Below are 14841 nucleotides of genomic sequence, written 5' to 3'. Positions count from 1 at the left end.
TCTCCACAGCTTCACTATACTTTGGAGGAGGGGGTGCCTGGAAATTAACTATATTTCCATCCCTTTTTAAATTTTTTATTTTGAGACATGGTCTTGCTAATTTGCCCAAGTGGGGCTTGAACTTGCAATCCTCCTTGTTTCAGCCTGTCAAGTGCTGGTATTTCAAGTGTGCACCACCATACCCGCTTATTACCTTTATTTTGGAGACAGGGTTTTACTATGTAATTGAGGCTGGCCTTGAATTCTCAGCAATCCTCCTGCCTCAGCCTCCTGAGTGCTTGGGTTATGGCTCTCATCCACCATGCCCAGTCTGTTGTTTGCTTTTTTATTATAGCTATTCGAATGGGTACAAATGGTTATCTAATTGTGATTTTGATTTTCCTTACCCTGATAGCTAATTATATTTAATATCTTTTTTGTTAGTACATGTTTACACTACATAATGTTTACATTCCGTAATATATGGAGTTGATACATGTACATAACACGTCTTTTTTTGTTTGTTTTTTGTGCCAGGGATTGAACTCAAGACCTTGTGCTTGCAAGGCAGGTGCAGTGCTGCTGAGCTAAATCTCCAGTACCAAAAAAACAAATAAATAAAAAGAGTAACTAAAAAATAAGAATTATATATATTTATGACTTGATATTTTAATTGTCTAATTTTTAGTTAGGTAGTCTTTTCATTATTGAGATGTACATTATCTTCATAAATTCTAGATACATGTCTTACCAGATGTATGATTTATTAACTTTTTTACCATTTTATGAGTTTTGCTTTCTTGATGGTTCCTTTGAGGCATTATAGTTTCATTTTTAATGATGTCCAGTTTAATTGGGTTTTGGTGTTGTGGCTTGGTGTTTTGAGACTGACCTCCTTAGGAAGCCCTGTATATCATGAACAAAAGTATCATTTCATTCCTCATTTTAGATTACTGAATTGTTGATAACATGATATATTTTATTTATCTACAGTCAAGAGAAGAGAGCAGAAAGCAGGCTCTTGCAGCTAAAAGAGAGAAAAGAAAAGAAAAGAGAAAAAAGAAAAAAGAGGAGCAAAAAAGGAAACAGGAAGAAGATGAAGAAAACAAACCCAAGGAGAATTTAGAACTACCAGAGGATGAAGATGAAGAGGAGAATGATGAAGATGGTAAGAAATGACTCATCTGAATTAGTGATAAAATTTTGTTAATTAGCCTGATTATGAGTGCTTTTTGCTCTAGTTAACTCTAGTTAAGTATAGGATTATTTTAATCTAAAATTGATAACTTAAGTCACTTTATGAAACATGTATAGATTAAAAAAATACAATATAGGAGTTTGCTAGCCTTTCTTCTCTTCCTCTAATTCTGCTTAGAAAGTAGGAAAAGGTACAGTTCTTCAATAAACTTTTGTGTTTAGGCTACAAGTATAGTTCAAGGTTCAGGCTTGAACTATGGAGGATAGACATGTTAGGAGAGACGACGGGTTCATTACTCTCAGAGTTGTTTATGGTGCTGTCTGCCAGTGCTTGTAGTAAGCAAATAATGTTGCTCTACTTGAATTCCAGCTCTAACATACTGTTTGAAAAATGTCCTAAATTTAGACAAAATTGTGGTTTTGCTTAGTTCATAAGACTAGCATTTTAGTGCTTAACAATATTAATGGAGTATAGATTGTACACTGACTTAGATATTAGATTATAATAGCATATATTATTAGTTCTAGTAATAGTCAAGATTATTTATCAGTGAACACTGGTAGGACCAGGGATTTAGCTCAGTGGTTTTGCTGCCTGCCTTGCAAGCACAAGGGCCTGACTTCGATCCCTGGTACCAAAAAATAAAATAAAATAAAAGTACTATTACTGAACACTGGTAAAGGGAAACTATGAGCTAAAGATTGCATTATTATAAATTATTACACTTTATCACAATTTATTTTAAGATCTGTGGCTATAAATGTGACTTAAATCTGTTTTTATTATTCCAGTGGAGCAAGAAATTCCTATAGAACCTCCTAGTGCAACTACCACTACCACAATTGGAATCTCTGCAACATCTGCAACATTCACAAGTGTATTTGGGAAAAAAAGGGCCAATGTGGTGACAACACCCAGCACCAATCGGAAAAATAAGAAGAATAAAACAAAAGAAACCCCTCCTACAGCTCATTTAATTTTACCAGAACAACATATATCTTTAGCACAACAAAAAGCAGATAAAAATAAAATAAATGGAGAACCTAGAGGTGGTGGTGCAGGTGGGAATAGTGATTCAGATAATTTGGACAGCACAGACTGCAACAGTGAGAGCAGCAGTGGTGGTAAAAGCCAAGAATTAAATTTTACTATGGATGTGAATTCTACTGGTGATAGGAGGTACCCTTCACTACTCCTCAATTCCCAAGAAGAAAAGACAATTGCCACGACTCCCAAAACTCAAACACGGTAAATTTTTCTGATTTTTTTTCTTCATGTTCACCTCTCCTTTTTCATTGTTGGCACACAAATTTGAAGTTACAAAACTCCCCACAATGAGAGCTGAGCATAGTGGTGCACCCATGTAATCCAGCACTTGGGAGGCTGAAGTAGGAGGATCACAATTAGTTCAAGGCCAGCCTGGGCTACATAGTGAGTTTAAGGCCAGCCTGAACTACATAGTAAGAACCTGCCTCAGAAATACAAAACAAAGAAAAAGAATGTAGGTCTACTATGCTACCTTGTCTTCAATCTGCAAAAGTAAAATTCATCTGTGTCCCCTTAATCATTTGCTACTTAAGTAAGATTACTAGAAAATTTTGTAAGGTTTGTAGTCTAATGTTGAAATTATTAGACTTAATTTTATTTGTCATTTTTATTACAATCTAACTTTTGGCTTCTGAATCCATTTTAATACTAAAATAGATGATGGGCTCTTTGCTTTATTTCTATTTTTCTGACCTCTTTAATATGCCAATTTTAGTTGAAATATTTTATCATAATTTTTTCTATTATGCAGTTTCTTTTTTAGATTTAATATTATTTCTCTCTTCTCAGACCTGATGGTGAAGTGAATCCAAATGCCTTGTCAACAAGCTACAAGTCAGTGTCACTGCCGTTAAGTTCTCCAAACATAAAGCTCAATCTCACTAGTCCTAAAAGGGGTCAAAAAAGAGAAGAAGGGTGGAAAGAGGTTGTACGAAGGCAAGTAGATATAGTCCTATCTTTTTAACTCTAATAAATTACAAAAATTGCTGGGCGTGGTGGCGCATGCCTGTAATCCCAGCACTGAGGAGGCTAAGGCAGGAGGATTGCTGTGTGAGTTCGAGATCAGCCTGGGCTACATAGTTCCAGGTCAGTCTCAACTACATAGTGAGACCCTGTCTCAAAAAAAACAACAACAAAAAAAAATTACAAAAGTTCCCTTTCTCTTGCAAGATGGTTAACTAGTAATTTGAATGTGGTCATCATTGTAAACTACAGTTCTCAAAACCACATTAATCTAGAATTTGCTAAAGCAAAATTAGAAGCAATATATATATAAATTTTTGCATTTTGTATATTTGACATAACAAGTGTTGGCTTTTTTGGATAACCTGTGAACTTTTTATGGTGATCAAATGTAAAACTATTTTTTATTGCTATGTATGAGCTATTGATACTAGTTTAAAATGAAAAAAGTTAGCTTATATTATTCATTAACATTGTGATATGCATTGTTTTAATTTAGAATCACCAAATATTACAGTTTAGTTGACTTGTGATATTTTGGGCAGACTGAATGCTTAGGTTATGAGTGAGTTTTATTTTTGGCTTCTTTGGGGGTTTTTTAGTACCGGGGATCTAACTCAGTATGAGTGAATTTAATATGTTTTTTATAAATAGCAATGTAATTTTCAGCTTTCCTAAATTAAATTCAACACCAGATACCAATTTCTGTTGTTTGTTTGTTTGTTTGTTTTGAGGCAGGGTCTCACTTTGTAGTTCAGTCTGGCCTTGTACTCACTATGTAGCCTAGGTTGGCCTTCAACTTGTGGCGATCCTCCTGTCTCTGCCTCCGAGTGCTGGGATTACAGGCATGCTCCACCATTCCTGGCAAGAGACCCATTTCTAAAGCAAAAGTTTTCAAACTTTACTCTTTAAAATTTGAGAAATATTAGCGGGGCGTGGTGGCACACGCCTGTAATCCCAACACTCGGGAGGCTGAGTCAAGGGGATCGCTGTGAGTCCAAGACCAGCCTGGGCTACATAGTGAGTTCCAGGTCAGACTCAACTACATAGTGAGACCCGGTCTCAAAAAACAAAACAAAACAAAAAAATAGTTGAGAAATATTATTCTGTAAATATCTAATGTCTATCAATCTACTTACTGAGACATTTTCTTTAATGAAGACGTTTGCTACTCAAAGATACTTAATTTCAAGGCTGGTGTGGTGGTGCACACCTGTAGTCCCTGCATTGTGGGGAAGCTGAGACAGGAAGATTACAAGTCTGAACCCAGACTGGGCATTTAGCAATTCAGTGAGACTTTGTCTCAAAATGAAAAATGAAAAGGGATGGCTCAGTGCCAGTATTCTGAGTTCAATCTCCAGTATTAAAAAAAGATTTTATTTCATAAGCTCATATATAGTCTTCATTTTATAGGTCAAAGAAATTGTCTGTTCCAGCCTCAGTGGTATCCAGAATAATGGGAAGAGGAGGATGCAACATCACTGCAATACAAGATGTTACTGGTGCCCATATTGATGTGGATAAGCAAAAAGATAAGAATGGCGAGAGAATGATCACAATAAGGTAACTGTGAAAAACTTAAATTACTAACTCTGACTTGGAAATTTATTGTAAGTCTACTTTTGTTAGGTACAGTATAAGAATTTTATTGGATGGGTAAGATTATCTGTTTATATTTTCGATCTTGTTTTCCACAGGGGTGGTACAGAATCAACAAGATATGCAGTTCAACTTATCAATGCACTTATTCAAGATCCTGCTAAGGAACTAGAAGACTTGATTCCCAAAAATCATATCAGAACACCTGCCAGCACCAAATCCATTCATGCAAATTTCTCCTCTGGCGTAGGTACCACAGCAGCTCCCAGCAAAAATGCATTTCCCTTGGGTGCTCCAACTCTTGTAACTTCACAGGCCACAACATTATCTACGTTCCAGCCTACTAATAAACTGAATAAGAACGTACCAACAAATGTACGTTCTTCTTTCCCAGTTTCTCTTCCCTTAGCTTATCCCCACCCTCATTTTGCCTTGCTGGCTGCTCAAACTATGCAACAGATTCGACATCCTCGCTTACCCATGGCCCAGTTTGGAGGAACCTTCTCACCTTCTCCTAACACTTGGGGACCATTTCCAGTGAGACCTGTGAATCCTGGCAATACAAATAGCTCTCCAAAACATAATAATACGACCCGTCTACCTAACCAGAATGGGACTGTCTTACCCTCAGAATCTCCTGGATTAGCTACTGCCAGTTGTCCTATCACTGTCTCTTCTGTAGTTGCTGCCAGTCAGCAATTGTGTGTGACTAACACCCGGACTCCTTCATCAGTCAGAAAGCAGTTGTTTGCCTGTGTGCCTAAGACGAGCCCTCCAGCATCAGCGATTTCTTCTGTGACAAGCACTTGCAGTTCCCTGCCTTCTGTCTCCTCTGCACCTGTCACTAGTGGGCAAGTTCCTACCACATTTCTATCCATAACTACTCCTCAAGCACAGCTTTCTTCACAAAAGATGGAGTCTTTCCCTGCCATGCCACCTCCCAAAGAAAAAGTACCTACACAGGACCAACCTATACCAAACCTATGTACCCCATCTCCAACTGCAAATGGTTGCAGTAGCTCTGCCAGCAACACTCCAGGAGCTCCAGAAACTCACCCATCCAGTAGTTCAACTCCTCCTTCCAGTAACACACAAGAAGAGGCACAGCCATCCAGTGTATCTGATTTAAGTCCTATGTCAATGCCTTTTGCCTCTAACTCAGAACCTGTTCCATTGACTTTGGCATCACCCAGATTTGTCGCTGCTGATAATCAGGACACCAGTAATTTACCTCAGTTAGCTGTACCAGCACCTCGAGTTTCTCATCGAATGCAGCCCAGAGGTTCTTTTTACTCAGTGGTACCGAATGCAGCTATACACCAGGATCCCCAGTCTATTTTTGTTACAAATCCAGTTCCTCTAACAACACCTCAAGGCCCACCAGCTGCAGTGCAGCTTTCTTCAGCCGTGAACATTATGAATGGTTCTCAGATGCACATAAACCCAGCAAATAAATCTTTGCAACCTACTTTTGGCCCTGCCACACTTTTCAATCACTTCAGTAGCCTTTTTGATAGCAGTCAGGTGCCAGCTAACCAAGGTTGGGGAGATGGTCCACTGTCCTCACGAGTTGCTGCAGATGCCTCCTTCACAGTTCAGTCAGCATTCCTGGGTAACTCTGTACTTGGACACTTGGAAAATGTGCACCCTGACAACTCCAAGGCACCTGGCTTCAGACCACCTTCCCAGCGAGTTTCTACTAGTCCAGTTGGTAAGTTTTCATTATTACTGTGGCTCAATTTGGAGCTCTCACAGCCTAACCTTATGTTCATATATAGTAAAGTATTTATTTTGTACTTAATATTGTCTCACCTTCAAGAAATTAGTGTCAAAAATAGTAAAGACCCTTTAACCGGTGCCAATTAAATGAGAAAAAAAGTAACTTTAGGTCATCATTTACAAACAATAAGCTGCTTTATATTCTATGATTTCTCTCCCTTATAGTAAGGAGTATCAGTCCATTTTCTTGGAATTGGTGTCAGATTATATTAATATAAAGGACTTGTGATGTTTGAAGGACTCTAGATTTATAGACTTTTATAGGCTTTTTAAAAATTGTACTGTCTGCATTTCTCAGATTTAAAAAATTGGAATTACAAGGTATTTAGGTTTTAGTACATAATTTATATTACTTAATGGTACTTTATATTGTTGTTATAAGAAGCAGCTATTTGAAGTGCTCAAGTCATTTATGGCCTCTTATTTAGAAAGAAAAACTTAGATTCAGCTATTGATTTCTTAAGATAAGAAATTACCTGCTGAGACAATATAAGAAAGATACAGATGGATTTGAAGCTATCATTGGCTTGGAGATATTTGGAAAAACAAAAGATATCTTCTGTATATGAGCCAAATTTTAGTTCAGTGTGCACTGTTCTGAAAAACAAATTAGAAAGGTAGATGACTCAGAGTATGGCTAAGAGTGGGGACAGAAGAAGCACTATTGCCTCTTAGCATTTCACTTTAGAGTCAGAAAACAGCCACATAGCCCTTGCTACCTTTATGCTCATTATGAACTGATCTATGTTGTTTAAAGTTATTTGTGCGTTATGGATATGAGATGGCCTTAACTTTCATTTTAAATATGTTTCCATTTACTTATTTTTTCAGGAAAACAATAGCTGTAATATCATCTTTCAAATAGAAATATAGGCCTGCCCAAGACCATCTTTGACCCAAAATACTTCCTAAAATTTTTTTCTTCTTTTCTATAAATAGTTATCTATTATAGTTATACATTTTGGGAAAATAGTAGAGATTTCAGAAGCTCCGGGGTGAAAGAAGAGTTCATTGTCAGTTCTCAGGCTATGATAGAAAGTATTTATCTTTGACCTTCCTTCAAGGTCCAGGATTAATAAGCTTGGCCCCATATCTTAACTGTATGGTTTCTTTTGTATATAGTCTTTTTCATGGATATAGTTTACTCTCCTAGTTTTCAGGTAAGAAGTAATAATACTTAAGAAGATGGGGATGGATGTGGAGAAATTAAAATCATGTGGCTGCTGGCAGGAATGTAAAATGGTATAGCCACTTTGGAAAAAAGACTTTCACAGTTCCTCAAAAAGTTAAATACTAGGAATGGAATTACTGGGTTATAATAAAATGTGTGGCCCAGGAATTCTATTCCTAAGTGTACTCAAGGGATGACACACCGGGGGTGATCAAAATGTATGATGTGTTTAAATAAAAACATTATTATAGTAAAAGACACATTGCCATTAATTCCCCTCACTTTGAACACATTTATTCCCATCATTCCTGCCACTTTCTGAAGCAATTCCGGAAGTTCTCTTTTGTGAGTCTTTATGAGGTATGATTCAAAATATGGTGAATGCTGCTACCAAATGCCATCCAATAGAAAGGCAGGCTTGCAAAAAACCTTACAGTATGTCCTCATTCACATTATTCACCAGATCTAGTACCTTGTGACTTCTAACTCTTCCCCCAAATCAAGATGGTCATGAATGAAAAAAATTCTGAATCAATTCAGTACATTGAGGCAGGCACAACAGCACAACTAAAGACATTCATGAAAAAGGACTTCCAGAACTGCTTCAGAAATAACAAGAACGATGGGATAGAATGTTCAAAGCAAGGTGAATATCTTGAGGAAGATTAATGGTAATATCTTTTTTACTGTAATTTTTAAAAAATTAGTTAAACATTCAGTATGTTTTTCCATTACACCCAGTATGTCTATACCAAAACTGATATACAGTTTGGGTGCAGTGGCATGCATCTATAGTCTCAGCTACTTGGGAGGCTGAAGCAGGAAAAGCATTTGACATGAGTTTCAGAGTAGCCTGGGTAACAGAGTAATTACATTTCAAAACAAAAATACATGCTGGAGGCAGAGGCAAGAGGATTTCTGAGAGTTTGAGTCCAGCCTAGGCTACATAGTGGTGAGTTCACATAGTGACCCAGTTTCAAAAAACACAAAACAATAACAAACAAAACAAAAGGGGCAAACAAATGGTTATAGCAGCATTATTTGTAATAGCCAAGAAGTGGAAACCCAGTGTCCATCAACTGATAAAATGTGATATATTTGGCCAGGCATGTTTCTGCATACTAATTCTAGTTACTGAGGAAAGAGAGGGTAGGGGCTGCAGGTTCAAGGCCAGCCTGGACAACTTTGTAAGACCTCAAAATAAAAAATAAAGAGAGCTGAGGGTATAGCTTAGTGGTAAAATGTCCCTGGGTTCTGTCTTCATACCACAAAACAAGTGATATATCTATATCTTTCTGTTTTTGTATTTTTGTATTTTTAACTTTTTTATCTTATGACAAGGTCTCCTGAAATGGCCAGGCTTGGCTTAAACTTGCAATCTGCCAGCCTCCACCTCCCAGAGTGCCAAGATTACAGGCAGAACATTTTCTTAATTTAGCAGTTAAAAGAATTGAAGTACTGATTCATGATGCACTCTGGAGGAACTCTAAAGACATTTTACTAAGTGAAAGAAGCCAGTCACAAAAGACCAAGTATTGTATTCTTCCATATATATATGTCCAGAATAAGAAGATCTATACACACAGAAAGTAGATTATAAGTGGGGATATGGGATGTGAAGCATTGTTAGGCAGTGGGTGTGGAGATTGTTTTAGAGGAAACAGAAATGATTATACACATCTCTGAAATAAAGTACTAAAATCCACTGAATTTTAACCTTGAATGGGTAAATTATATGATACGTGAATTATATCTCAAAGCTATTGATTGTTTAGTTGGTTGGTTGATTGAGACAGAATATAGCAGTAAGTAATCCTGGCTGTCCTTGCCCTCACTACATAGCACAGAATAGGCTTGGAACTCACAATAATCCTGCTTTAGCCTCCCAAGTGCTGAAATCATAGGTATGTACCACCACACTTGGCTCAAAGCTATTTTTATTTTTATTTTTTATTTTTTTGGTACCGGGGATTGAACTCAGGTCCTTGCACTTGCAAGGCAGGCCACCAAACCTCTGAGCTAAATTCTCGGCCCTAAAAGCTATTTTTAAATGATAGAGAAATCAGGTTTTTCAAGCTTGAGAGAAATTTGACAATTTTTTATGTTGTTAATAACTTTTTCCTGAAATGGGCAGTTACAATCCTTTTCCAGCCCTTTGTCCCCTTTCCCTATTACATTCTTTGGAGAAAGCAGTGAACTTTGAGATTGCAAAGTTCTGATTTACATAAACTAGCTAAGAACTTTTTTGTTGTTTTTTTCTTTTGAAATGGTCTCTCTCTGCAGTTCAGGCTGGCCTTGAACTCATAGTGATCCTCCTGCCTCTTCCTCCTGAATGCTGGGACATGCACAACACCCAACTCCCATGAACTTTGATAGGGTTTGCTATTGTTGGTTTTTGTTTACCAGAAAACAAAAATTATCTCTAGTTAATAATATGTTTTTCCTCCTTGTTAGGAAGGAGACCTTGCTAGATTTTTTTTTATTAACTTCTGTATGAAATAGCTATAATTACGTAGATAAAAAGTATACTTTAAGATTTTCTACAAGACAGTACCCATTTTTTATGAGTGCCATTTACCACAATATGCTCTCATTCATGTCTTCTTCCATTAAAAGCTTTGAGATTTATTGAAAAAATTACCTCAAGTGAGTTTAGTTCTGAAACATTGGTCTCACTTCCTTACATTTAGAGCTGTGAGGTGATATTCTTCTGATTGTAAGAAGGTATTGGGTTGGCCATATAATATCACATAAATAGGTTTTTTGCTGTGATCTACAAAAATAAACTATGTGTTTTCTTCTTTTAAATAAAAAGTCTTGGACTTTTCATTTTAAAGCTTTGGCTAATTGGATGTCTTAAACCTGTTTTATTTCAGGGTTATCATCCATTGACCCATCAGGCAACTCCCCATCTTCCTCTTCTGCTCCTCTGTCAAGTTTTTCTGGCATACCAGGAACGAGGGTTTTCCTTCAAGGGCCAGCTCCTGTGGGGACCCCTAGTTTCAACAGACAACATTTTTCTCCCCATCCTTGGACAAGCACTTCAAACTCATGTAGGAATTCTAAAGGAACTCTTCCCAAAACGTCTTATTGAATAAGTTTGTTTTAGGGAATACTGTGTTGTAATTTTAGTGAAATAAATAGTATGCAGTTGTTACTCAAAGTCTGTAGTGTGGTCATTCTTGGCCTTTTTGACAAGGAAAAAAACTACTCAAATCACCTGAGTCCAATTAAGAAACAATGCTGTCAATTGAATTCTACAGCACTTTGCTAACATTTAACCTTTTTCCTTATGGAGTAGAAAAGGTATAAAAAAGGAAAGAGCTAAATGAAAGTGTTTTTTAAACAATAAGCTAGGTATTGTACAAATATTGCCATATTTGAATTAATTTAAAATGTGAGTATGTTTTGAGAAGATTATTTAGAATTAGAGTAAGAGTGAATATGGGAATATGGTCTTTTTCCTTTCTAGCCTTATTTAATTCAACTGGGAAAAAAATGTTTAAATTATTTGATTATACTAATTATAGACAGAACTATCCAGAATGTCTATAAAAATTTTAGTTTTATTTGAATGACCTTATAAAAAGAAATTTTTTTTTACACAAGCAAGTTGTAGACTAGATCTTTCCAACAAGGTTTCTCATAGTCCTATAGTTTTTTATATGTAATAAAACAATAGAGAAATATTTTGCCACCAGGTGACTCTCCTATTCCATCTGTTTCTTCGGGATCATCTTCACCTCTTTCAGCCACTTCTGCGCCACCAACATTGGGTCAACCAAAAGGAGGATGCGGTGCCAGTCAGGATCGAAAGATACCTCCCCCCATTGGAACAGAAAGACTGGCCCGGATTCGGCAAGGAGGGTCTGTTGCACAAGCTCCTGTGGGTACCAGTTTCGTTGCTCCTGTTGGACACAGTGGAATCTGGTCATTTGGTGTCAATGCTGTGTCAGGTATAGTTACATTGCCCTCTCTGCAGGGATATCTCAAGTAAGTTGTAGGAGTTTGCCAATGAACTTGTTTCCGTGTGTGTGTGTGTGTGGTACTGGGGATCGAACTCAGGACCTTGCTCTTGAGAGGCAGGCGCAGCACCACTGAGATAAATCCCCAGCCTCAAACTCGGTTCTTTAAAAAATAAAACAACTTAATTCTTATGTTCAACACCCAATCAGGGAAGGGTTTTTATACTTTTGAGGAATTAATTTCAGTCTCAGAGTCTGGAATGTTAGTTCAGGTGATATATAGAATAGATCTAAAATAAAAGGTTCAAGTATGCTTCCTTTCCCTCTGAAGTTTTCCAGTGCAGAATGGGACAACTATTTGAGTTCTTTCAGAGAGAAAAGATGTTTGGGGTATTCAGAGGACTTCATCTAATTTTCTAGGAATGTTTTTTGGCTTGTAAGACTGATGAGTGGGATATGATGGCGCATACCAGTAAACCTAGCACTCGGGAGGTTGAGATAGGAGGATCACCATGAGTTTGAGGCCAGCCTGGGCTACATAGTGAGTTCAGGGCCAGCCTGAACTATAAAGTGAGACTCTGTCTCAAAAAAGCAAAACAAAAAAAAAAAAAATGTGATTAATGTTCCCTGAAGAATCATTTTGATAAAATTTGGTCTAAAGAAAGAATAAAGTGGTACTGTTTTGTTGTTTTATCTAAATAAACATCAAATCTTATTTTCAATTCTTTCCAGAAGGCTTATCAGGTTGGTCACAGTCTATGATAGGGAATCATCCAATGCATCAACAGTTATCAGACCCAAGTACATTCTCCCAGCATCAACCAATGGAGAGAGATGATTCTGGAATGGTAGCCCCCTCTAACATCTTTCACCAGCCTATCACAAGTGGTTTTGTGGATTTTTCTAAAGTGAGTTGAAAAGCATCTTTGGAACCTGTTTGACATTTTGTAGTCATATGTTAAGAAGTAGTCTGTACTGAACCGGTTCTCCTTTTTGTTTCCATGACTGTCTGATCTTTTATTCAATTTCTTGCGTGGGTAATGTTGTACATAGTAATTTGTCCTCAAACTATCCTGAAGCTGTCCCTATCCCAGTAAAACACCCAAGGGATTATTGAGTTTTTTTGCTTTGTGCTCTGCTGTGATATCTTTGAGGGAGACCTCTGCCCTCTAAAAAGCTGGCTGTGACTTTTTCAGTGCCTTCTTGTCTACTCTGATAGCTTCTTTGCTGCCATAATGCCAGATTATGGCTGTAAGCATTTAAGTAGATTTTCTTTCTTTTCTTTTTTGTGGAGTAAAGGATGGGGATATGAATAGAGTTTCACTGTGTATCCCAGGCTGGCCTCAAACTTGCTATATAGTCAAGCCTGGCTTCAAACTCGATTCTGCTGCTTCAGTCACCCAGTACTGTACTGGGATTCCATACATGTGTCACTGTTCCTTGCTAAATTTACCCTTTCCTTGCTATAAACTAATATTAATGCAACTAGAATATGAGAAAGTTAAGGATATTATATTTTCATCAAATATGGGACTTTTCCTGATGGCATCATCTTGGATTTAGTTTTTGTTTGTTTGTTTTCTCTCTCTCTCTCTCCATGTCTTGAAAAATGTTGCAAATGCAGATAAACACATTTGGTCTCTCAGTACTGTACCACACTACTTATAGGCTCCTTTGAGTTCTTTGAATGAAATGAAATTAGAACAATCTAAGCTGGTATTATGGACTGACTCATTGTGTATAGTCAGTTCACAATTAAACCCTTTTTTCCTCTTTTTTTAGGGCCTGCCAATTTCCATGTATGGAGGCACCATCATACCATCTCATCCTCAGCTTGCTGATGTTCCAGCAGGTCCACTGTTTAATGGACTTCAAGGTGCAGATCCTGCTTGGAACCCTATGATAAAAGTTATCCAAAATTCAACTGAATGCACTGATGCCCAACAGGTAAAATGGGCTAATACTCTTTCACTTTTCACATTCATTATGTCACTCTTTTAACTCTATGGGTAGTACAAGTTCTGAGTATCAAAAGTCATGACTGACCACCTTGATCTGAATTAATATCAAGATGATGCTACTAAACATTTTATTTCATGTATGTGTATTCTTCCTAGGCAAAAACAGTGAATTGCCATTGCATTTATATATTCATTTTGTAAATGTCTAAAGATTCCTAATTAGAAATTCCAATTTTTCCTCCCCCTTTTCAGATTTGGCCTGGCACGTGGGCACCTCATATTGGAAACATGCATCTCAAATATGTCAACTAAACAGTTAGAAGGTTTTACTTTTAGTCTTGTTTGAGAAACCTATGACCTTGGAAGAACCCTGGGGATTTTTTTTTTTTTAATGTGCCTAATTAAGAAATTTTCTCTGAGGTTTTAGCAATGGAAATTTGATTGCCCATTGTATAAGAACAAATTGATTTCCTATCCACCTGATTATGTTCTCTGGTTAGTTTAGCCATTTTTCAATTAAGATCAGATGAACTTAGTGCTTTTGGCTAAACATACCAAATGCTACTTGTATGCAGAAGAGAATTAGATGATTACATGTTTCAGCCTTTTAGGGTGATAAATACATGTATAATTGTTTACATACTTAAAAGGAAAAAATTGAGTAAATTTCTTGTCATATAGTGGCTCTACTTAATGTAGCCTGTATTAATGTGAAATATTTACCAGAATATTCAATAAAAAGATGAACAGTATTTAGAAGTGGGGTGTGATCCTTTCAGTGGTCATGCAAGTACTACCCAATCCACAATCATATTAAACCAGACTAGTAGTAATGCTATATTTGTAACATGCTTCTCACATTCTACACTTTAGAACTCATTCTTACACTGCATTGAGAAATTACTTTTATAACATGTTATCTATTTATTCTATGTTAATATTTCTTGTTTCCTTGTTGTCTTCTCATTTTACACATGAGAAACTTTAAGCCTCGGCAATTATTTTATCTGACTTTAGCAGATATGCTACATTATGTTTCACTCCTATGGATCCATGAGTATGTTGATAAGAAGGTTTGGGTTGGGGATACAGTTCAGTGATAGAACACTTGCCTAGAATGTGTAAGGCCTAGTTCAATCCTAAGCTCTGCAAAGGGAAAAACAACAACAACAACAACAA

General features: G+C 36.9%; 1 protein-coding gene across 2 annotated transcripts in view; it reads left to right on the top strand.

The window, feature by feature from the left end:
* LOC104855134 (ankyrin repeat and KH domain-containing protein 1) overlaps positions 1 to 14841 on the top strand; it is a 126748-nt gene extending 111907 nt beyond the window's left edge. The window contains exons 26-35 of one of the 2 annotated variants that reach the window (XM_033767169.1): positions 973 to 1147; positions 1969 to 2425; positions 3014 to 3160; positions 4601 to 4750; positions 4885 to 6497; positions 10613 to 10789; positions 11489 to 11692; positions 12434 to 12609; positions 13484 to 13648; positions 13915 to 14841. In XM_033767169.1, the coding sequence (XP_033623060.1) occupies positions 973 to 1147; positions 1969 to 2425; positions 3014 to 3160; positions 4601 to 4750; positions 4885 to 6497; positions 10613 to 10789; positions 11489 to 11692; positions 12434 to 12609; positions 13484 to 13648; positions 13915 to 13974 (3324 nt within the window). In that variant the 3' untranslated portion in view covers positions 13975 to 14841. Of the gene's footprint in view, positions 1 to 972; positions 1148 to 1968; positions 2426 to 3013; positions 3161 to 4600; positions 4751 to 4884; positions 6498 to 10612; positions 10790 to 11437; positions 11693 to 12433; positions 12610 to 13483; positions 13649 to 13914 lie in introns of both variants that reach the window. The other variant, XM_033767173.1, reaches the window with a different exon arrangement.

Source organism: Fukomys damarensis, unplaced genomic scaffold (genome assembly GCF_012274545.1).
Source record: "Fukomys damarensis isolate Sample0158 unplaced genomic scaffold, DMR_v1.0_HiC HiC_scaffold_3, whole genome shotgun sequence".
NCBI classification, from domain to species: domain Eukaryota; kingdom Metazoa; phylum Chordata; class Mammalia; order Rodentia; family Bathyergidae; genus Fukomys; species Fukomys damarensis.
Note: the sequence above shows the minus strand (reverse complement) of the source record. Positions and strands in the feature narration are given on the sequence as shown.